This window comes from Diadema antillarum, unplaced genomic scaffold (assembly GCF_040938485.1).
Source record: "Diadema antillarum isolate AM-2024a unplaced genomic scaffold, OU_Dant_1.0 seq00002351_RagTag, whole genome shotgun sequence".
In the NCBI taxonomy this organism is placed as follows: Eukaryota; Metazoa; Echinodermata; class Echinoidea; order Diadematoida; family Diadematidae; genus Diadema; species Diadema antillarum.
The window spans coordinates 90,599-114,236 of NW_027272965.1; the positions used below are offsets into that span (position 1 = coordinate 90,599).

A 23,638-nucleotide genomic window follows, 5' to 3' on the forward strand; every position below is an offset into this window, starting at 1 on the left:
AGAAGGTAGATCTATACTTTGATGAAATTTCACGTCTGCTTACTGAATGACGTGGGGGCTACCCTGGTCTTATCCCCAGCTTTGGGGAAGGGGAACAACTTGGACTTGTTGCCCCTTCAAACAAAGTGGGATTCCATTACCCTAGAGATGCTACCTCCCACGTTCGGTGAAAATCCGTCAAAGAATTTTCAATATGCAGCATATGTGAAAATCCCCCCTCCACCCCCCCCCCTCCCCCGATAAGGACACCCCTCGATCCGCCACAATCAAACATGAAATAAAATTTCAGGCATTAATGTCTTCATAGCACTAACTAAGCTCTCTTTTCCGGTTTGACAGAAGAAGATAAAAATTGAGTTTAGGGACTCCGAGGCTTCAACCCCCCCCCCCCCACCCTTAAGCGGTGTGTGTGTGTATGGGAGGGGGCTCATTTTAACAAATTAAGTGCATATCACCGTAAAGAGGCAATCTGCCAATTTTGGTGAAAATCTGTCGTAGATGTTTCAAGAAGATGCTGAAAATGTGGAAAATTCCTCTCCTTGCCCCCACCCCCCTTGATCTGGAGACCCCTTGATCCGCGCCATAACCAAACATGAAATTTCATTCATTAACGCTGTGTCTTCATAGCACTAACTTAGCTCTATCTTTATCGGTTTGACAGAAGAAGATTTTAAAAATTCCAGAGTTTAGGGATGCTGAAGCTTCAAAATCCCTCATTATAGATATTTCAAGAAGATGCTAAAAATGTGGAATATCCCCCTCAACCCATCACCCCTTGATCCGCCGTAGTCAAACATGAAATTTCATTCATTAATCATGTTAATGTCTTCATAGCACTACAGAACTTAGCTTTATCTTTTTCGGTTTGACAGAAGAAGATTAAAAAAAAAAAATCCAGATTTTGGGGATGTTAAAAATGAAGCTTTCACCCACCCCCCCCCCCCTCCCTTCGGCGATGGGGGGGGGGGGGGGGGCGCATTTTAACGAATCAAGATTATATTACCATAGATATGACTGTATCTCACAAGTTGGGTGAAAATCCGTCCTAGATTTTTCGAGAATGTGCTGAAAATGTAGAAAATCCCCCTCACCCCCGATCAGGGCACCCCTGGGTCCGCCATAATCAAACATGAAATTTTAGTCATTAATGTCGTCATAGCACTAACTTAGCTCTTTCTCTTCGGTTCGACAGATGAAGAAAAAAAAATCAAGCGTTTAGGGACTCTGAGGCTTCAACTCCTTCCCCCCCCCCCCCCCCCACTTAGGACTGGTGTGGGGGGGGGGCTCATTTTGACAAATTACGATCTTATCACCATTAAGTTGTTATCTGCCAAATCTGGTGAAAATGCGTTGTAGGGTTTGCAAGAAAATGCTGAAAATATAATTAACAAAAAACAAGACAGATGGTCGCTAAGACAGGTGGTAAAGATGGTAATGGTTCGTTTGTGCCCAGCTTTGATTGAGAGTTTTTCTTCCATCTCTACATAATATAGGTGAAATGAATGGTTTGCACATTTCCCGGCAAAATTGAACATTTGCACATTTCCCGGCATCACGTTTGCACATTTCCCGTTGATGAAGTTTAGAGTTTTGCACATTTCCCGGCAAGACGTTTGCACATTTCCCAGCGTTTGCACATTTCCCAGCGAGACGTTTGCACATTTCCAGGCGTTTGCACATTTCCCGGCTCCACAGGGACTAAGGGATCGCCTGCAGCGCCTGTCCGTCCGTCATCCGTCCGTCGTCTGTCCATAATGCTACAAAAACTTGATAACTTTCTACTAAGGACTTCAATTTCATTCAAACTTGGAGGAAAGAGTAGTTATATAAAGTTACACAAAGTTACACATTTTACCAAACATGAAGGTCATCTCAAGGTCAAAGGTCACAGGCAGGGGTCTATGTACTTTAGGGCCCAATGTTAAATTTTTACGGCGCATTTCGATTATGGCTCATAATTTTTGATGTACCGTATGACCTCATTGGATTTTTTTTTTTATCACCAAATTACAATTCAACCAGCTAAACATCAACAATCAAACAGAGCTGTAAGTAGTTCTGGTATAGCGCCAACTGAGGTTAACTTTCAGTGTATACTTATGATGGATGTCTCATCAGTAATTCACATCCATTTAACGCACACACAAGCAAACCAGTCAAAGTGTCTTTGTTATGAATGTAAGGGTATTGTAATTTTGCTTCAGGACTGTTGTCAAATGACCCTGAAAATAATATTGTAGCACACACACAAATGTCATTGTCACAAATGTACACCCTAGTAATTATGTACATGTATGATGTACTGTATGCATGGTTGTTTTAATGTGTTTGTACACAGGTTGACCAGATTAATGGAGAACATTCTATGTGGTATAGATATAGTACATACAGGCTGACCAGATCAGTGGAGAATTTTCTAGGTGGTATACAATGTAGCTATACAGTACATGCATGTAACAGGAAATACATTATAGCTCACTCAATCTAGAATGATTTCACCCAGTCCAGAATGTTCTCGGAAGTGCTTACATATTTGGCTGAGTCATGCACTGTCCCTGTAGCCCAATGTGATTGGTAGTTATTCTTGCCAATGATGTTTTGTACATAGATAGGCAGTGAATCATCCAGGATTCCTGGAACTTGGACTAGCTAGAATGTTCATTATGTGTGGCCCCAGGTTGGAGAGAGTTACAGAATGTGCTAGAAGGGGGTGAATGGATAGTATATAAGCCAGAGAAATTCTGTAGTAGGCAGAGTACCCAACACCTCTGCTCTGAGAGTTACGTCACTTCTGGCTCTGAAGCGACTTGTTATTGTCAGTAGTGTGTTACCTGCTGACCTGTTATGTGTGTGGAGATAAGGCCTGGGAGACATTTTGTCGCAGAGAATTAATTTGCCTACATTGGAGATAGACTCCATTTTTGTGTCAGTGGACATTGCTACGGCAAAGCTGTGACAGGCTGGATTCCTAGTTGAACATTATTAAGTGAATTATCATTCAACGCAACGACTGGACGTGGTCGTCATAACGTTGGATTCTGCCCATTTCGCTGTGAACATTATACCGTGGACCTATAACGTGGATATATACCCTGGATTTATACCGAGGACTATTGTAACCTGTGCCTCTGGATTTACGTTGAAGGAATCATTCATCGGTGCATCACGGATCATTCATTTGTGCATCAAGCATCGTATTTGGACACTACCAGGGAACTGTAGGGATTTCGTGATTTAAGATTTGCCTGCAATACATGTAAGTGATTCCATTACTGACTTATATTTGTTTCTAGTGATCATTATTGTACTGATGTGAAAACCGATTACGAGTCTGTACCCACAATATCACTGTTAATAAACCGCCTGAACATTAGTTGATGGTTTCTTCTGTGCGATCATTCTCAGTGTGATTTTGGTCGTAACAGTCATGAACATGTGATAGTATACATTGTAGCTTGACTTGGATTTTACCAGAGATGCCAAGTTCAAAAAACTTTTATGAGTGAGATTTTCATGACTCGGCGTTTCGGCGCATGCGTGCGCAAACGAGGAGGGTGTCGCCCCTCCCATGGTAGGGAGCTTTTTGTAATTATTAGCTCTCAGTGAAGCGATCTGGTGCATACTTCAGTGACTATTTCTTACTAATTTTGAAAGACAAAAGGGAAATATGCCTTCAATTGCAACTATCACTTTAATCCTTTGAGCTATGCTCCTTATTTTTGGCCCAATTTGCAGACTTCATCTGATGCGTGAGAAAAATGGGTGCCATGCGTGAGATCGTGAGACAGGCCCTAAATGCTTGAGTCTCACGCAGAATGCGTAAGACTTGGTAGCTCTGTTTTACCTCACATTCATTGTAAATAATAATGAAAAATTGTGAAGGTAAAAGAAACCCTTGCTACGGCAAGGCTTTCTTTTTCCCATGGGGGATGGTGTCACAAATGTACACCCTAGTAATTATGTACATGTATGATGTACTGTATGCATGGTTGTTTTAAAGTGTATGTACACAGGTTGACCAGATTAATGGAGAACATTCTATGTGGTATAGATATAGTACATACAGGCTGACCAGATCAGTGGAGAATTTTCTAGGTGGTATACAATGTAGCTATACAGTACATGCATGTAACAGGAAATACATTATAGCTCACTCAATCTAGAATGATTTCACCCAGTCCAGAATGTTCTCGGAAGTGCTTACATATTTGGCTGAGTCATGCACTGTCCCTGTAGCCCAATGTGATTGGTAGTTATTCTTGCCAATGATGTTTTGTACATAGATAGGCAGTGAATCATCCAGGATTCCTGGAACTTGGACTAGCTAGAATGTTCATATGTGTGGCCCCAGGTTGGAGAGAGTTACAGAATGTGCTAGAAGGGGGTGAATGGATAGTATATAAGCCAGAGAAATTCTGTAGTAGGCAGAGTACCCAACACCTCTGCTCTGAGAGTTATGTCACTTCTGGCTCTGAAGCGACTTGTTATTGTCAATCCTGTGTTACCTGCTGACCTGTTATGTGTGTGGAGATAAGGCCTGGGAGACATTTTGTCTGCAGAGAATTAATTTGCCTACATTGGAGATAGACTCCATTTTTGTGTCAGTGGACATTGCTACGGCAAAGCTGTGACAGGCTGGATTCCTAGTTGAACATTATTAAGTGAATTATCATTCAACGCATTCGACTGGACGTGGTCGTCATAACGTTGGATTCTGCCCATTTCGCTGTGAACATTATACCATGGACCTATAACGTGGATATATACTCTGGATTTATGCCGAGGACTATTGTAACCTGTGCCTCTGGATTTACGTTGAAGGAATCATTCATCGGTGCATCACGGATCATTCATTTGTGCATCAAGCATCGTATTTGGACACTACCAGGGAACTGTAGGGATTTCGTGATTTAAGATTTGCCTGCAATACATGTAAGTGATTCCATTACTGACTTATATTTGTTTCTAGTGATCATTATTGTACTGATGTGAAAACCGATTACGAGTCTGTACCCACAATATCACTGTTAATAAACCGCCTGAACATTAGTTGATGGTTTCTTCTGTGCGATCATTCTCAGTGTGATTTTGGTCGTAACAGTCATGAACTGTCACACTTGTAAATTTTGTGTGCAAATCTTATAAGAAATTTAATCTGTGCAGAAAATAAGGAAAAGAGGGGAAATGGATGTCATTATGTAGTTGATGAAAGCACTTTGTACATTAGTTGCTTCTCTGACATTAAGTTGATGGTTTTTAAATTGAAATACTGAGCTCAGAATCGTCTCTATGTACAAAAAGTCAATGCTGAAATACTGATATCACATTATGTTGATACATGTGCATATGGAATTTCGTATCATTTTACCTTTAGGCTTGTATCCAGGTGTAAGAGCTCTCCCAACTTTTCATATTATACAATGACAACAAGATTAGACATAGCCATCCTGGTTATGCAAATAAGGGTCAAAGTTCATATTTGAAAAGGCCAATATGTTAAAATCAAGATTACCTTTAAAACACATTATTGTCATGTGTCAATTTGTTCGTGTCGAAGACCTCTTGGTAAATACACTGTACTCAATTTGCTTATTCACACAAGCAGACACACGCACAGAATTTCCAGTTGGTTTGCATTACCGAAACAATTTGATCTGAATTATGTAGAATACAAAGAACACAACTTCATGAATGTATCTCAAGATAACTTCAAGTAACTATATATTACATCCTTTCCTTTGCCGATCATGGGTGACCAATATCTGATGACACCCCCCCCCCCCCCCCCCCCCCCCCCGCGTATCACCTAACTCGTCTTCAAGTAACGAGTTTCATGTCTCGTTATAGTAGTTGGTTTCTCATACACTTGTAGCTGATTTCATTGTAAGAAGAGTGGAACACATTGATTTGAATTGGACAAATTTTGGATATCAGAAGTTTCCTCATGATATCTGATATTTTGTTAAATCTATTCAGTGTTTGTGATCTACAGTGTCCCCAATTAGTAATGTGGGTGTATGTTGTGATGAAGGCCAGCACTTCCAAGGAAACCTGCACATAGCCACAATACTGTATTACAATGTATGTTTTTATATCTTTTTTATTGTCCAGCTTTTACGAACTTCTGGAACAAAGTGTCCCTATTACGATGAGCTCTACCAGAAAGAACTGGAAGGAGAATATGCCAATCAGCTGAATGAGCAATACAAGGTAAAATTTATCTGTGTCACTAATAGTCTGGGTGCTAAAGTCAGATTTTGGTCCTAACCTTGTTTTATTATCCACCCATTTTTTTTTTTTCTTTGTCCTCTTTGGAGGGTGCTGAATCCAAATCTGGATGACGTAACTCCTGCATCCTTGAGCATTTTGAGATATTTAAGATGGCTGCCAAATAGCTGCCAAAATCCGAAATTTATATTTCTTTATGCAAGGTGAAGAATTGCACATTAAAGTGAAGTTTTCAAGGGTGGTGATTCTGTATCTGGATGATGCAACTTTTGCATTCTTGAGGATTCTGAGATATTCAAGATGGCAACCAAAAATTGAAATTCATTAGGTGATCCGAGTATCCTCTCGGATCACCTTCTGTATCTGTACTGATTCTTTATTCTTCTTTATTTGTTTGTTTCTGTATTTCTCCTCAAAAGTTGTGCAGAGGTTAGCTCAGAAAGTCCTCTGCCTATCAATTTCAAAATTATACCATGTATGTATCATGTCGCAAAGATGACAGATCTAATGTATCATAGTGATCAGTCGACCGTGACGTCACGATGACGTCAATATATGAAAACACATTTTCATTTATATCTCATTAATGGAAAATAATTTTTCAATGAAATTTACGTCACATATATTTCAAGTCAAGCGCATTCTACTCATATTATCTAAATTCATATTTATTATTAAAACGTGCGCGTACGCGCGCATTGAAATATTTGTATGCTCCAATCGAGCTCAAAATCTTTTTGCACACGTTTCAGACCATTTGGAGCATTTTTTGAAAAATTGAAAAAATCGGACGGACGTGTAAGCGCGCGCACATATACGCACGCACAGCTCATATGCAATAGAATTTTCCCGTTTTTTCACATTTATCAGATGCCTGAAATGTCAAGGAATATTTCTACCAAGTTTCAAGTCAATATGATGTCATACGGGCCCATCAAAGTTGAAATTCCGCGCGTGCGTCAATGGCAATATACAGTGCAACAATGCCAAAAAAACGCCAATTTTAAATCCGATTTTACTCGTCAAGATTGACGGTGACCCCCCATTTTCTTTACATATTCTGAAAGCTGGTAAGTTGTACATGTCATTTCATGGGTTGGCGATGCTGGAAAAATGATTAAAAGATATCAAATTTCTGAATGAATTGTAAAAAAGTAAATTTTCAAAATGACGTCATCAAAAAAACCCAAAAGTCCAATTTTGGTTTCCCGGCAGGCAACCAAAACAGGATTGTCTAGCAATGTCACGATTTCAATAACTGTCGAACACTTACTCAATGCCACATCAGCAGTCATATTGAAGAAAGTCCATTTATATTCCAAAACACAACGTGTGTCTCGCCGAAAAATGCGCGATGATCAAGTCAGTATTTTGGCAGTAAAAAAACTGCCTGCCGTTTTCTGCTCGCGGTAAGCTGCCAGCAGGTGAGTCGAGTGGTGACTTGCTATGCATCGTGCGTGCTCCACATGACTGTGTAGAATAGAGCACAGTGCATGATTCACAGAAAAAAGAAAATTCCCACGATACCAAGGTGCCAGACTGGGGAATGGGGAGGGGTTGGAGAGAGAGAGAGACCAATCAACAGAAGAAACTGCGCGTACTGGCGCATTCTTGGAGGTCATGAACTGTCTGGGGTGTTGGAGATGAATAGGGAAAGAATGTTCAATTAAAAGATAGCTCAAGTCGAAGCCCCAGGGCGAAAATTGAGAATTACAAATGTAATGATTCTTTATTTCTTTCATTTAAGCTCCTTAAAATCACTCTCCTGCGATATTTGAGGAGCCAAAAAAGGTGTTAGAATGTCAAATTTAACTACTGCAATACGTGTAACACAATACTCTTCCTATTGATTTAATAATCTGTAAAACATGAATGTGACTACCAGTGACAATAAAAAAGGCTTTGTTTTGTGGAGAAATTTTTCTTTTTTTTGTCTATATCTTAACACTTCCAAGTTCATATGAAATTTCTGATGCTTTTACTGCAGCATCAACAGCCTAAAATTAATTACTGAAAGACTGTGTAAATGCATTTGAAATGTCAAATTTAGAGGATGCAAATCTATGTGGAAGATCATCGGATGTGGATGATGATCATGGCCATCCACATTGATTTGTACCCCTCTAAATTTGACATTTCAAATGAATATAGTAGGCAATGTTTCAGTAAATTCTGAAGATTTGTGAATCATGAAATTTTTGGCAACCATCCATTTGAACTTAGGCATGAAAAGCTCCTAAGAATCGGCAAAAACAACTCAACAAATCAGATATAAAGTTCCTTCGAAGTAGTACGCAGATTTGCTGGGCGTGATGTTTTGAGATTGTCACAATCGTGTTGTCTGAGTATCGCTATCCTTGAGTATCGGGAAGTTCTCACAAACTCCAGGATCACCCCTCCCTTGCCAACTCCAACATGTTGTTCCCCAACGCAAGGTTGAATGCATGGCATCTCGATGTCATCGTCTTATAGGTACCCGAGGCTGCTTTTTATTGTCTTGGAATATTGATTCATTTCTTGCCATGACATGAGTGTAGTAATCTTTTTGCATGACTATGTAAAAATTTGTGATACTCAACTCGTCATTGAGATGTTTTTCTTTCAGTCCAACAGGAACACAAAATGGTATCATGACATTTGCAATTGTTCAAAAGGTCTGCTGTTGATAACTCACAGACAGCTAATCACCCTTGTTTCCCAGGCCCTCCACCCATCGAGCAATGAACACGCGCGCGCAAATTTCTGCCATGTGGTTTTGCCAGCCAGCTGGCGGAATGTACTTTGAAGTTACATGGCAGCCTGGCCTGGCTGGCATGAATGGGTTTCGAGTTTCAATCAACATCTACTGTTGTTTTATTCTTGTAGAGCTGTATTCAAACAGGTCCCACCTCCCTGTTTCACCTGCTAGAAACACGGAAATCGGAGGGAGGTGTAGGGGAGAGATTTTTGTTGTGTGTTGCAATGTGTGTGTGTATTTTTTCCTCGTTTCTTCTACTTATTTTTTTTTTCCTATGGGATCGAGGCCAGGGTGGGGAAAGATTGGATTGAAATGAGTACTAGTTCTTGTCTGGATTATTGACTGAAGAAAGATAGATAGATTTTCCTTTAGTGCTGAAGTTTTTATCTGTTTAGACCTTCTGAAGGAATGAAAAGACTTGACTAGAAAGTAGGAAATCACTTGACTAGCTAGTCAAGTATAGTTGTTGATACTGCAGGCCAGGCTTTGATAGTATACTAGTAGTAGGCCCTACTGATACACAAGTGTGTAATGTCGCACGGCATGATTAACTGGATTATTGACTGAACAAAGATTGAGTGTTTATTTACACTGCTTATTGTCCTGTCCCCCCCCCCCCCCCCCCCCCCCCCGGACAAGTTCGAGTAGGGGACTATGAAACGGGCTCCGTACGTGTGTGTGTCCGTCTGTCCGTCTGTCCATCTGTGCGTCCGTGTGTGATCAAAATGTTCAATTTGCTAAGTACTTCTCTGTCATTTATGAGCCAATTTTGATTCTGTTTGCTTTATATGATAGCACTACATGGGAGCTTTGAAACTTCTAAGCAGAATTTCAGTTGTGACCTTTGACCTTGACCTTTGACCTATATTGTACATTTTGCTTCAAAATGCTACTCCTTCGCCATTTCTAACCCGATTTCAATTCCGTTTGCTTTATGTGATGGCACTAGGTGAGGGCTTCAAAACTTCTACACAGAATTTTGACCTTTGACTTCTTTGACCTTTGACCTTGATTTTTAACCTATATTGTACATTTTGCTACCAAATGCTACTCCTTTGCCATTTCTAACCCGATTTCGATTCCGTTTGCTTTATGTGATGGCACTAGGTGAGGGCTTCAAAACTTCTGCACAGAATTTTGACCTTTGACTTCTTTGACCTTTGACCTTGATTTTTGACCTATATTGTACATTTTGCTACAAAATGCTACTCCTTCGCCATTTCTAACCCGATTTCGATTCCGTTTACTTTATGTGATGGCACTAGGTGAGGGCTTCAAAACTTCTACACAGAATTTTGACCTTTGACTTCTTTGACCTTTGACCTTGATTTTTGACCTGTATTGTACATTTTGCTACAAAATGCTACTCCTTCGCCATTCTAACCCGATTTCACTTCCGTTTGCTTTATGTGATGGCACTAGGTGAGGGCTGCAAAACTTCTACACAGAATTTTGACCTTTGACTTCTTTGACCTCTGACCTTGATTTTTGACCTATATTGTACATTGGCTACAAAATGCTACTCCTTCGCCATTTCTAACCCGATTTCGATTCTGTTTGCTTTATGTGATGGCACTAGGTGAGGACTTCAAAACTTATACACAGAATTTTGACCTTTGACTTTTTTGACCTTTGACCTTGATTTTTCACCTATATTGTACATTTTGCTACTAAATGCTACTTCCGGCGGGGACATATATGTGTGGCGCTCCGACAAAATGAGTCATAAGTCGCACGGGGAGTTTTCCCGTAATGAGCCGAAAATGAAGGGGAAGCACTGCTCGGGTCGAAATTTTTTTATGACGGATTTTGATTCCTTGATGTTTTATCTGTTTGTACAGAAAATTTCAGCGTGTAAAAATGAGTACAAGTGTCCCAAATCACAGTTTTTCTGAGACAATTTTTTTCGGCTACATTTTTTTTCGAACGCTCGCCTTTGCGTTGCGTTTCGCACCTATTGTTCTTGCCCGATCGAGACTCCGCCTCCGTTGCCAGGATGTATGCTAATGAGCCATTGCTCTTGACCCCATTAAAGACAAAACAAAGCATGGTGTGCGCGGCGGCGTCGGCGGCCCAGCGGCGAGGACTTTAGAATTACGCAATAATAGTGAGCTGACCACCAAGGCTATCGATTGCATGACCAGCGAGTTTCGTTTGATACATGCACTCCATTTCATGAAGTGGCGATTGTTGTGACGCACAAATCGCGCTGAAAACTTAATTTCAACGAACGATCACGCAAAATTTATGATACTTTATCTATGAGCTAATACAATTATCACATATCGAACTTGAAACCTCTTTATGCATGTGTGTACTCTTACAACGGTTATTAATTGGCCTCATAAATGAATTCATTCATATAATCATAACTTTCGTTCCCTGGTATGTGACTTACTGTTTTAAGTTCATCTCTGGAGATATAGTAAGGCCTAAGTTGTCAATTATTCTCGTTTTTATAAAGTCGACAATGCGTATGATAATTCGCCAAATGTATGTAATGCGTACTATTATTTCCCTGGTTAATAAAACTTATTGCCCTATTTCTTATGATGGTTTGGGCCGTGACGGCATGGAGAGAAATCGGAAGACAAACATTATTAATGCCCAAATAGCTCGTGTTCACTTTGGAGGATATTCTCACCCTTGTCATCTGTGTATTTATTAGAAGTAGGACCTATTTGAGAAAGGGACAGAAAGCTGTGTCGCTACTCAAAAGTGTGCTTCTTTATTTTGTTTTGTTTTTTAATCAGAATGTTTGTAGTGATAGCTGTTTGTCGTGTATTGCGTGTAGCTGACATGTGAGAGGTCAAGTCTGCAAAGAATTTGGCTAACAGCTTTGCGAAGTAGCAGCGCTAATTGCCCATTGAATTTCGTATTCTGAGGAATTTCGAATGAAAGAACTCGGACGACACTGTTCACGCTTTGTATCCGAGTAAACCCCGCATCAACGAAGCCTTAAACAATGAAAGGTAAACTTCCTGCTATCAAGGGGTGGATAATCACGCAACCAGTATTCTTACTTCGCCATTGATAGCAGAATCAGTGACGGAATGGAGCAACAGTGTTGGAGGATCAGCATTATGTCTGCTAATTTGTAAAAGAATTTTTCAGTCCCCTTTTGTGTTCAGAACCACAGTTAGGGACGCTAACTTCCCTATCTCCTACAAGCTATCGTTACTATCTTAAAACGTGAATTTTATGAAAGGTTAAAAGTGATCGCGGAATCAGTTCTTCTGCGTGGCACATGCAGGCTTTTGTAATAGGATACCAAGCTTACCTGTATAGAAAGGGCGGGGATACACACTTATCGCAATCATCCGGATTTGAGAGTGATACACTCTACTACTTTTCTTCATCTTTCCCCCGACAAAGACCATAGTAGTTAAAAACAAACAAACAAACAAACAAACAAGCAGTTGCATTATATCAGAACGTACATAATTTTTGTTTCATGTATGTATAGGTCATCTCTTGATGTATAGTAGTCATTTGTTGTCGTTTTTACAGCGTTTCCTAATAAATGCCTATAGCGAAAACCCAACACAACTTTTATCAAGGAGGGAAGGGAACTTAAATTTAAATATAACATAGTTTACAGAAATCAGATATGTAAATAAGGCAATCATAATACATCCGCACGGCCGAGTGTAATCTCTTACTTTGATTATCAAACATGATCGCCTGCATTTACGTGCTTTTTTCTAATTTCTTGAACTTTGCCTCATTTTCTCTTTTTTTTTTAAACAATTGCTCGAAACACTTAAAAATTGTAACACAGTCTGCTGTCCCACAACATAACATTCCATTTGATTTGCCACTTATTGTTGGTTGGATGACGCCAAATGGTGGAATCTCGAGCGATGATACACGGCATTTTGTTGGTTGGTGTTGGTCTCATCGCTCAAAAGAATTTTGACTACGATTACAGAGGTATCATCTACAAGACATAACTGATGGTTTACAGAAGAGATCATCAATTCAGTAAAAATTAGTCAAGTCATGAATTCACTTTACCCATCATGTCTAATCGACCTACGACATTGTTAAGGTAACCGCGCCTTTTTATTCTCATAGTTCAAACTAATTCTTGACATAATCAAAACAAATAATTCTTTATAAAATTTCTCAAAACACTCAAAAGATGGCCTAAGTCAAAACTTTCTACAAAGATTGCATACGGCAATCTTTACTAGCCTAAACAAGTTTTCTAGAGCTATCAGTTCCCCCTATGACGATGACTTCGATTGCGTTTTGAACTTGTATCGAACTACTTTCAAAACAGCTATTACCTTTATAGTTCGATTAATAAACCAGTCTTTTGAATTCATAACCAACATTCGTAATCGTAACCATACAGTAACGTAATACTTCATGTCAATACAAGTTGAAAAATGTAAATGCTATAATAGCAGCGCAAAATAAATGAGTAACAATTATCTTCATACATTCTAATTCCTAAGTGATGTCGCTACGAAAATGACACATGGTTTGACGACTGCTTCAAGCAAATAAAAAAAAAGGGGGAATGGGATATACTTCTAATGATAGTACCACGCCGTACAGTGTGTCTCTAAAAAAAGTAAACCCAACTTCAACAGCAAATTTTCGGAAAACTATGAAATATTTGCACATTATTTTTTCATGGTTAGATAGTCCAATAAGTCCTCTATCCAATGATACCACATAGGTTATGTAAATCTCATGCATGACTGAGCATGATTCAACTTAGTGAATGGGTGTGAAATCATCACTGTGGCAAGTTATTTCTTGCTATTGTCATGCATTCAGGGCATATTTGAAGTTAAATTTTTGTCAGCAAAGGTTGTTCTTGACACAGGCACACTTCACATGCTTTCCAAACATGGTACAGTTGACAATTGAGCAGAGAGTATTCCTGGTAACTCAGATACCAGGAAACAAGAAGTTTCGTGGAAGTTCAAGAGGCTTTTCGGGTGCAGTTCCCCGACAGGCAGCCTCCAACACAAAGAGCCATCTGGCACAATGTGAGAAAGTATGCTGATCACGGAACTTGCCACAGTGATGATTTCACACCCATTCACTAAGTTGAATCATGCTCAGTCATGCATGAGAGTTACATAACCTACGTGGTATCATTGGACAGAGGACTTATTGGACTATCTAACCATGAAAAAATAATGTGTAAATATTTTATAGTTTTCCGAAAACTTGCCTTTGAAGTTGGGTTTACTTTTTTTAGAGACACCCTGTACAATGCATTTCACTGTATTTGGTAACGTTTGGTTACGTTTCTGTGCGCTTGAAGTACGGAAAATAAAAGGCAGATTGATGCTATTAACATGCTAACACACAACGCATTCAAAATGTTTTTTTTTTTTTTTGAAATACACCGTGTACTAATGTTTTAGTATACGGTTTGAAACTTTTAATTTGCGAGTCCTTTATAAAGTTATAAGCAGGGTTATTACATTATCAAGCAAAAATTAAAGTATTTAGGGATTCGGATTAGCGCAGAAGACTAACAGTGCTATATATGGCGATCGTTCGCAACAGAGACAATCCTCTTCAATAGATATACAATGTAATTCTGTTTCATGAATTGAAAGGGAAACGAAAAGAAGTCAACTTTTTAACTTCATTTAGCTTTCTCACCAATTGAACTTGATTTGATCTGCCACGCATGATCGCTGTGTGTTCTATTGATTCTATTAAAATATTATTTAATCGGCGTGCTTGTTTTTCATGCAGAATGTCACAGGTAAGTTTAATTCATTGAAGTTCATAATGGCGTACATATGGCGTATTCGTTGTTTTGTATTTGTATTTTTATAATAATTATATCATGTGTCCATTATCTGATTCTGACCACGAAAATATGGTGACTGTTTACATGCGGAGCATGTACTGGAAAACTGTAATGTCTCCTGCCAGTATAGACAAACTAATTTCTAGTCTATCCCCGCTTGAAATGGAAATGAAATAAAAAAAATGAAGTTCGACTTTCAGTAGATTTCAACCGTTTTGTATAGTGCCTGATTCATGTAATGGACACAATTCTTTAGCACATAAGCAATCACACAACTTTTGGGAATAGATGTGTGTCTTAATGATTGTATCTCATGGAAGAAAACTTGTCTCCTTGCCTGAATTTTAGCTTTTTCCTGTTCAAGCTTGCATGAAAGAAGTAGTTGAACATCAATCGCAATCATTGAGAGAGGCACACCCTTAAAAATAAGCACAGGAGTACTGAGACACACTACGAAATAAAAACGGGCCTTTTATCACTATTGACAACGCATGACATTGAAATTTTTTTTTTTCCTTGGGGGGGGGGGGGGGGTAATACAATTGATTATTCTGAAGGTTCGTTAATCACACAATGAAATAAGGTTCACTATTAGCTTAGGTTCGTTAACAAGAAAATTAAATGCGGTTCCTTCCCGGTCATTGCCAGTGGTTCCTTTACCCGAAGTAATCAAACAATTATTTTTTTCTAATAAGGTTTGTGAATACAAAACGAAATGAAGAAGGCTTAAGTATTAATTCCTAATATTTGTCAGTATTATTATCTATACTCCACTTCTCAAATGCAGAAAGATTGTAACTGCAAATGTGATGTTTAAAAAAAAAAACATTCAGCTTAAGCTACAAGTTAATGGTTTTTTATATGCTATGGTATTACAAAAGTGACTGAGAATAAGAAGTATATTTATGATACAATCATTGTAAACCCAACGTGAAGCTGTCAAGCCTACATCAACCTTTGCTTCTGATACGTATAATATGTGCAGCATTGGCAAGCGTGATAAGCGATAATTACTGTGCACGCAACGCCTATAAAGGAAATGTGCCTAATATGGCGGGAATTCAGAATGTTACGGCTGTATACAGCTGCGGCAGAACAGACGCGAAAGCAGTCTTTGATGCTCTGCAACATTACGACCATGTGCGTAATTTGAGGGTTTTTAGTACACGCAAAGAACACGATCTCAAAAGACGACTATCGTTAATTAACTTCATTTACTTTTTCTATCGATGCTGTCTTTTGAACCCCCGCCTACAATAGGTTCTCGGGTTCTATTTAGGTATTGGTACTTGCATACTAAACGCATCCTCTTTAGTTTCCATTGACAACAACATCGGAGGAGAATGGAAGCGATGAACGCCCTCGCTATAAGACGCTTCTCGTAAGACGCATTGCGTGCCCACCTACAATAGGTTCTCAGGTTCTATTTAGGTATTGGTACTTGCTAAACGCATCCTCTTTAGTTTCCATTGACAACAACATGGGAGGAGAATGGAAGCGATAAACTCCCTCGCTAAAAGACGCTTCTCATAAGACGCATTGCGTGCCTTTTTTTCTTTTTATTGTTTCCTATTGTTTGTGAGTTAAAAACTTGCGGCAAACCACAACGCAGCCGACACACAACGCGTACCGACTCATTCATGCGGCGGCAGCGGCACGGACACAAACGCGCCGAAGTTTACATTCGGGCTGCCATATTGGTCAGAATCGTTAATGACAGACCTGTCCTGCGATTGGTTAATTATCTTACATACCCAAGCTATCGCCTTATACGGTAGTGCGTGCGATGGAGCGTAAACGCCGTCGCTACGCAGGACTGCTGTATTGTTTCGTCCCGTGAAAGAAACAGGTTGTGAGCTTGAACGTAGCCTGAACTTTGAGAGCGATTTTCTCCGTTATTTAGAAAATGGACTGACATCATAAACGTAGTTTATATTCGTTTTTATGATATATAGGGATATCGAAATGAGTTGTATTACATATCAGTGTAAAGCTTAGAGTCTGTAGAATTCACATATAGGCATAACTACGATTTCATTTTTTGCGACTTTTGACTCATTCCGACGGAGCGCATCACATATTACGCACCGCGTAATTTCTACTTTTCCTTGTTAAACTGATTATCATGTATTCTGTTTGCAACTTCTAAAGGAATAAAAACACTTGACTAGTAAGTCACTAGTTGAGAATCAGAGACTTAGAATTGCTATTTCACTTTGCATTTTTCATAATTTGTAGACAGCAGTGTAAACAGCAGTGTAAACAGCCCTCTTTATTATCGTCATAATTATATCCTAGCAGACAATATTACGCATTACGCAATACTCTTCGAACATTATCACTGTGGCAACCTAAAACTGCCATTTGGCAACCTAAAAGACTCTATAGCTTGCCCGGCTGGCAACCACGGTAAAAAGTTAAGTGAGAGCCCTGGTCTTTCATTAATGTAATAACGACATTTTGATGGGATGACGGCATCACCTCGTAAAAATGGATTGAAAGTGATATTGTCAAATTTGACCAGTTTACGTGTTATCTCTATGGGAGTGCAGTTTTTCTGGAGATGAAAATTGACATGACTGTCCTTTTCGAGCACTAGCTCACTTATGCTTCGGTGAATTTCTCCCAGATTTTAATATGTTGTAGCTGAGACTTTGGGCTATCATAAGTGTGCCCTTATTTTTTCATACGGTGTCGGAATCACGTCCAAAAACTTGGTTGAAATTAAAGCTTATCTTCGATGTATTTTCATATTCCTTTCTTTTTGCAACTTTCTTTGCAATAACTCAAGAAAAACAAGTCCTATCAGCCCAATATTTTGGACATGTTTAGTTCATGTCACGTGCATTATTTCATAAAGTAACAACTACTTGATCAGACGCCATCTTGGGTATGTAAATTAGGGTCAAAGGTCATAAATGGTTCATCCTGTATCTTGGTGAATACATGTCCTATCTTTCCCACATTTTGCACACGTAAAGACCATGTAACAAGAATCATTTCACAAAATAACCACTTTTTGCTCAGATGCCATCTTGTCTGTGCAAAGTGGGGTCAAAGGTCATATGTGACCCTGCACCTCAAAACAAACAAAAAATCGCCAGACATGAATTTTTAGTTAAGACCATATTCTGAAAGAGCAGACTTTAAGCTTTAAAATGATGTATAACTCAAATCAAATGGACTCTCCTAACCTATCTAAATATTGGAAAGAAAGCACAAACTCAGGAAAAGTGGGAAGTGAGAAAAGAGGCTCTGAAGTACAGTGTCTATTCAAGCGCTTAATCTTTACCAAACCGTGATGGCTGTACGATGAATGGGACAAAAAACAGGAAGTAAACCACCAGAGTAACAGCAATGAAAGGATTATCAGATTAACTGAAATTAAGCATGCCTCATTAACACATTCTGTCCATAATTAATGTCAACTTTCTAAGCAGTAGCACTATCCTTTCAAAAGTTATTAGAGTTGAAAGTGAAGAGTGTGGACAAGGTTTTTTAGAAATGAAAAAGGGATTCTAAAGACACACCTAATCACACCATTCTACCAAAAATGTTCGAGATAAACTGCTAAAAAAACACACTTTCCTGCCCGTTTTATGATACCAAATTTTAGCAAAATGTAAAAGAAGACCCGTTCTTTCAGAAAATATGAAAAAGTCAAGTTCAGCTAGGTTAACCCATTTCACTTATTTTCAGTCCTCACGCAAAATTAGTGTGTGCGACTTTACGTTCGTTTTGAGGTGCACGGTCACATACGTACTTTTTTCTGTATCTTCGCTATGACATGTTTTCTCTATGGGAGTGCAGTTTTTCTAGATGTGAAAATTGACACGATTGTCTTTATCGAGCACTAGCTCACTTACCCTTTGGTGAATTTCTCCCAGATTTTAATATGTTGTAGCTTATTATTTGCTCTTTCTTTTTTGTTCAATCATAGTTTTGATTGGGTGACGTCATTACCTCGGAAAAATGGATTGAATGTAACCTTCTCAAATTTGACCAGTTTACGTGTTATCTCTATTGGAGTGGAGTTTATCTGGAAATGAAAATTGACATGACTGTCTTTATCGAGCACTAGCTCACTTACCCTTTGGTAAATTTCTCCCAGATTTTAATATGTTGTAGCTGAGACTTTTCGCTATCGTAAGTGTGCCCTCCGTTTTTTCATACGATGTCGGAATCACGTTGAAAAACTTGGTTGAAATTAAAGCTTATCTTTGATGTATTGAGATATTTCTTTCTTTCTGCAACTTTCTTTGCAATAACTCAAGAAAAACAAGTCCTATCAGCCCAATATTTTGCACATGTTGAGTTCATGTCACGTGCATTATTTCATAAAGTAACAACTACTTGATCGGACACCATCTTGGGTATTTAAATTAGGGTCAAAGGTCAAAAATGTTTCATCCTGTATCTTGGTGAATACATGTCCGATCTTTTCCATATTTTGCACACATATAGACGATGTCGCAAGAATCATTTCACAAAATAACCACTTTTTCCTCAGATACCATGTTGGGAGTGTAAAGGTGGGTCAAAGGTCATATATGTATATATATATATGCACACATATAGACGATGTCGCAAGAATCATTTCACAAAATAACCACTTTTTCCTCAGATACCATGTTGGGAGTGTAAAGGTGGGTCAAAGGTCATATATGTACTTGTTGCTGTATCTTCGTTATAGTGTATACAGAATTTGGTACCAAAGATGGCAGATATGACTCCCTTTTCTAACTAAATGAGAATCCAAACATCACACGGCCAATGTCTCTAAACGCAGATGAAACCTGTATGGTCATGCCTATTGCGATCAGGATTCGAATCATTGATTTAAAAAAAAATAGGATCACCTTAATTTGTCAGTAATGACAAATTACAATCTCTAGTTAATATTTCCTTTTAGATGATTAAAAGTTAAACAGATTTAATGGTTTCAAGTATTTCAAAGATGCTGAATCAAAATATGGATATGGCAAGCTTTGTATCCCAGAGGGTTTTGAGATATTCACAATGGTCGCCAAATATTCAATTTTTGTCTCGCCCACCGGAGGTGAAGGTGAGACTAAGGGATCCAAATGGCGTCCGTCCGTCATCCGTCGTCCGTCACAAATGTTAAAGTTTACCTGCTAGACTCTCTTATGATGCATAACTTGGCAACTGTTACAGCAATGGCAGCCACACTTGGATGATAGAAGCACTAGGGGTATCTTCATATTATGGTGTTGTCGGAGGTCATGTGATGATGTCAAAGGTCATTTGAGGTCATATATTAAAGAGTATGTCTCTTTTCTATGTTAAAGTTTACCTGCAAGACTCTCTTTTGACAAATAACTTCACATAAGTTGCTTGGATTACAACCTAACTTGGGTCATAGATGCACTGGGGGTACCTTCATGTTATGGTGCCATTGGAGGTCACAGGATAAGGTCAAAGGTCATTTCAGGTCATACGTTAAAGTTTACTTGCAAGACTCTCTTATCACACGTAACTCGACACATGTTGCTACAATGGCAATCAAACTTGGGTGATGGATGCACTTGGGGTACCTTCATGTTATGGTGCCGTAAGAGGTCACATGATAAGGTCAAAGGTCATTTGAGGTCGTACGTTAAAGTTTACTTGCAAGACTCTCTTATCACACGTAGCTCGACACATGTTGCTACAATGGCAATCAAACTTGGGTGATGGATGCACTGGGGGTACCTTCATGTTATGGTGCCGTAAGAGGTCACATGATAAGGTCAAAGGTCATTTGAGGTCATACATTAAAGTTTACTTGCAAGACTCTCTTATCACAGGTAACTCAGCACATGTTGCTACAATGGTAATCAAACTTGGGTGATGGTAGATGTCTCTTGGGAAGTTGAAGGTAACCACAAGGGCAAAGGTTACAAACGGGGGTCAACGAACTTTTAGGGCCCAATGTTAAAGGACAAGTTCACCTTCATAAACATAAGGATTGAGAAAATGCAACAATATTAGTAGAACACATCAGTGAAAGTTTGAGGAAAATTGGACAATCGATGCAAAAGTTATGAATTTTTTACATTTTTGTGTTGGAACTGCTGGATGAGGAGACTACTTCAGCTTGTGAGTCATATGCGTACAACAGTATAAAGAAAATGTAAAAGAAAATTCAACATATTTTCACTTTTTTCGCATAATAAAAGAGCACTTGACTTGCCTCTTTCTAAAGGCAGGGGGAATAATATTACCCATAACATTTGTCGGTAACGAGTCAGGGGAATGTGTACTTTTTTCAAAAGATGGAATTTTGTAAAATTCTCTTTATATTTTCCTTATATTGTTGTACGCATGTGACATCTAAGTTATTCATACACTGCAGTAGTCTTCTCATCCAGCGGGTACTGCACAAAAACTTCAAAAATTCATAACTTTTGAACGGATTGTCTGATTTTCCTCAAACTCTCAATGATGTGTTCTACTAATATTGCTACATTCTCTCAATCCTTATGTTTATGAAGGTGAACTTGTCCTTTAAGTTTTTAGGGCGCATTTCGTTTATGGCTCATAAATTTTGATCCCTTTGTCCGTTTGTGACCAAACTTGGATGGAAGATATGCCTTGGGGAGGTGAAGGTCGTCACAAGGTCAAAGGTCACAGACAGGGGTCAACAAACTTTTAGGGCCCAATGTTATGTTTTTAGGGTGCGTTTTGATTGTGGCTCATAACTTTTGATCCCTATGTCCGTTTGTGACCAAACTTGGACGGTAGATGTCCCTTGGTAAGTTAAAGGTCATCACAAGGTCAAAGGTCACAGAAAGGGGTCAACAAATTTTTATGGCCCAATGTTAAGTTTTTATGGCGCGTTTCGATTATGGCTCATTACTTTTGATCCCTTTGTCCGTTTGTGACCAAACTTGGATGGTAAATGTCCCTTAGGGTGTTGAAGGTCACCACAAGGTCAAAGGTCATAAGCAGGTCAATTAACTTCTGGGAGTTATAAAAAATATTAATTCCTTGTACGCGAATGGGCGAGACACAATTTGGCGATTGCCTTGTTGGTATCAGTGTTTCCTTATTAAATGTGAATGATTGGAAATAAACTGATGGTTTTACCGTATTTGAGGGCACTGAATCCAAATTTGGTTGATGCAACTCTTACATCAATGAGGATTTTTCTTTTTATGCCTCCGCCACGAAGTGGTGCCGGAGGCATTATGTTTTCGGGTTGTCCGTCCGTCCGTCCTTCCGTCCGTCTGTAATGAATTTTGTGGACAGGGTAACTATCAAAACCTTTTGAGGTATCCTAATGAAACTTGGCATGTATGTGTATTAGGGAGTGAAGTTGTGCCTATCAACATTTGGGTGCACATACTCAAGGTCAAAGGTCAAACAGTCAAGGTCAAATGCTTAAAATTTCACTATTTCCCCCATATCTATGCAATGCCTCAAGATATTTTCTTGAAACTTAGTGTATACATGTATTACCCAATTAAGATTCTCTGGTGAAAGTTTGGGGTCATGAGGTCAAAAGGTCAAAGGTTAAAAGGTCAAGTAAAATGTTAAAATTTCACTTTTTCTCTTTATCTTGGAAATTGTTCAAGGTATCTATATGCATGTACTGACTGGCAGTGGTTATCTAGGGAATTTGGGGTTCATGGGGTCAAAGGTCAGGGGTCAAAGGTCAAGGGCAATACTTCAAAATTTTACTATTTTCCTTATATTTATGCAATGCCAGCAGGATTATTTTTTTAAAACTTGATGTATGCATGTATAACCATTAGAGATTCTCTGGGATTTTTTGCCAAGAAGGGCAAAGGTCAAAAGGTCAAAGATCAAGTGAAAGCACTGAACTTACTTCTTTCTCCATATCTCGGAAGTTGCTCAAGTTATCTTTAAACTTAGTATATATTTATGTATACCTGCCTGACAGTGATTCTCTTATGAATCAAAGGCCAGATGAAAATGATAATTTACTGTTCAATACAGAAATTGCACTTTTTTCCATACCTTGAAAATTACTAATATGACTTGCACCAGAGCAAATCGATATTGTGGTAATAGGCGCCACTGAGTAGGCAGAACTGAAAATACGCAACTGGATAATGTTTAGAGGCACGAAGAATTAATTCCTCCTCTGCCAAATGAGTTTGCCACTGCTGTCTGCTGCTCCCGTCATTGGTTACCACTTTACATGTTGGAACCCCAGCCAAAGGCAAGCGGTCAGGTTGAGATTGAGCTCTCAGTTGATGCAGAGGGAAATCTTGAGAATCAGGTCACTGTTCAGTTACAATGATGGGAGCTGGAACAGGCTTCTTACCTTGATGTAGAGACCCCCCCCCCCCCCCCCCCCCCCCCCCGCTTCAACAAAGACCCCTAGCTACTCTCTGCATGGCTAGTGTTCTCCATAGTAGTCTACAGTACAGCACATAGTGTCCTATTACTCAACCATGTGTAGGCATTTATCATCAAAAGCAGACAAAACCATAGAAGAGAAATTCATCTTTGAATGTGAAACATTCCTCCTCTCGTCCAATGATTTTCCTAGCAATCTATACTAGGGGAACCAACTCGTGGAGTGTATACATTCACATCCCATTCACACTGTTTACCATGCTGTGAACCTGATGGCTGTTACATAATGTAATCCTGCTTGAACTTGCAAGCAATCCTGATAAAAGCTCAATTTAATTACATAGTATACACATCAAAGGTCACAGGTTATTTTGTGGAAAAAAAAGGTTGAAAATTCATGTTTTTCTCCATGTCTCGCAAATGGTTCCATGTATCTTCATGGAACTTAGTATATATGCTTGTTCCAATGGGCAGTGATTATCTAGGGAAGTTAGGGGTCATGGTTCATGGTTCAAAGGTCAGGGGGTCAAAGGTCAAGGTCAACTCCTCCAAATATC

The 23,638-nt window shown here is 39.1% G+C and overlaps 1 protein-coding gene across 2 annotated transcripts in view; it reads left to right on the plus strand.

Annotated features, from left to right (window-relative positions):
• Positions 1-6,557, plus strand: part of LOC139714627 (lysosomal acid phosphatase-like) — a 53,543-nt gene extending 46,986 nt beyond the window's left edge. The window contains exon 4 of one of the 2 annotated variants that reach the window (XM_071626307.1): positions 6,112-6,210. In XM_071626307.1, the coding sequence (XP_071482408.1) occupies positions 6,112-6,152 (41 nt within the window). In that variant the 3' untranslated portion in view covers positions 6,153-6,210. Of the gene's footprint in view, positions 1-6,111 lie in introns of both variants that reach the window. The other variant, XM_071626306.1, reaches the window with a different exon arrangement.
• The last annotated feature ends 17,081 nt before the right edge of the window (positions 6,558-23,638 follow it).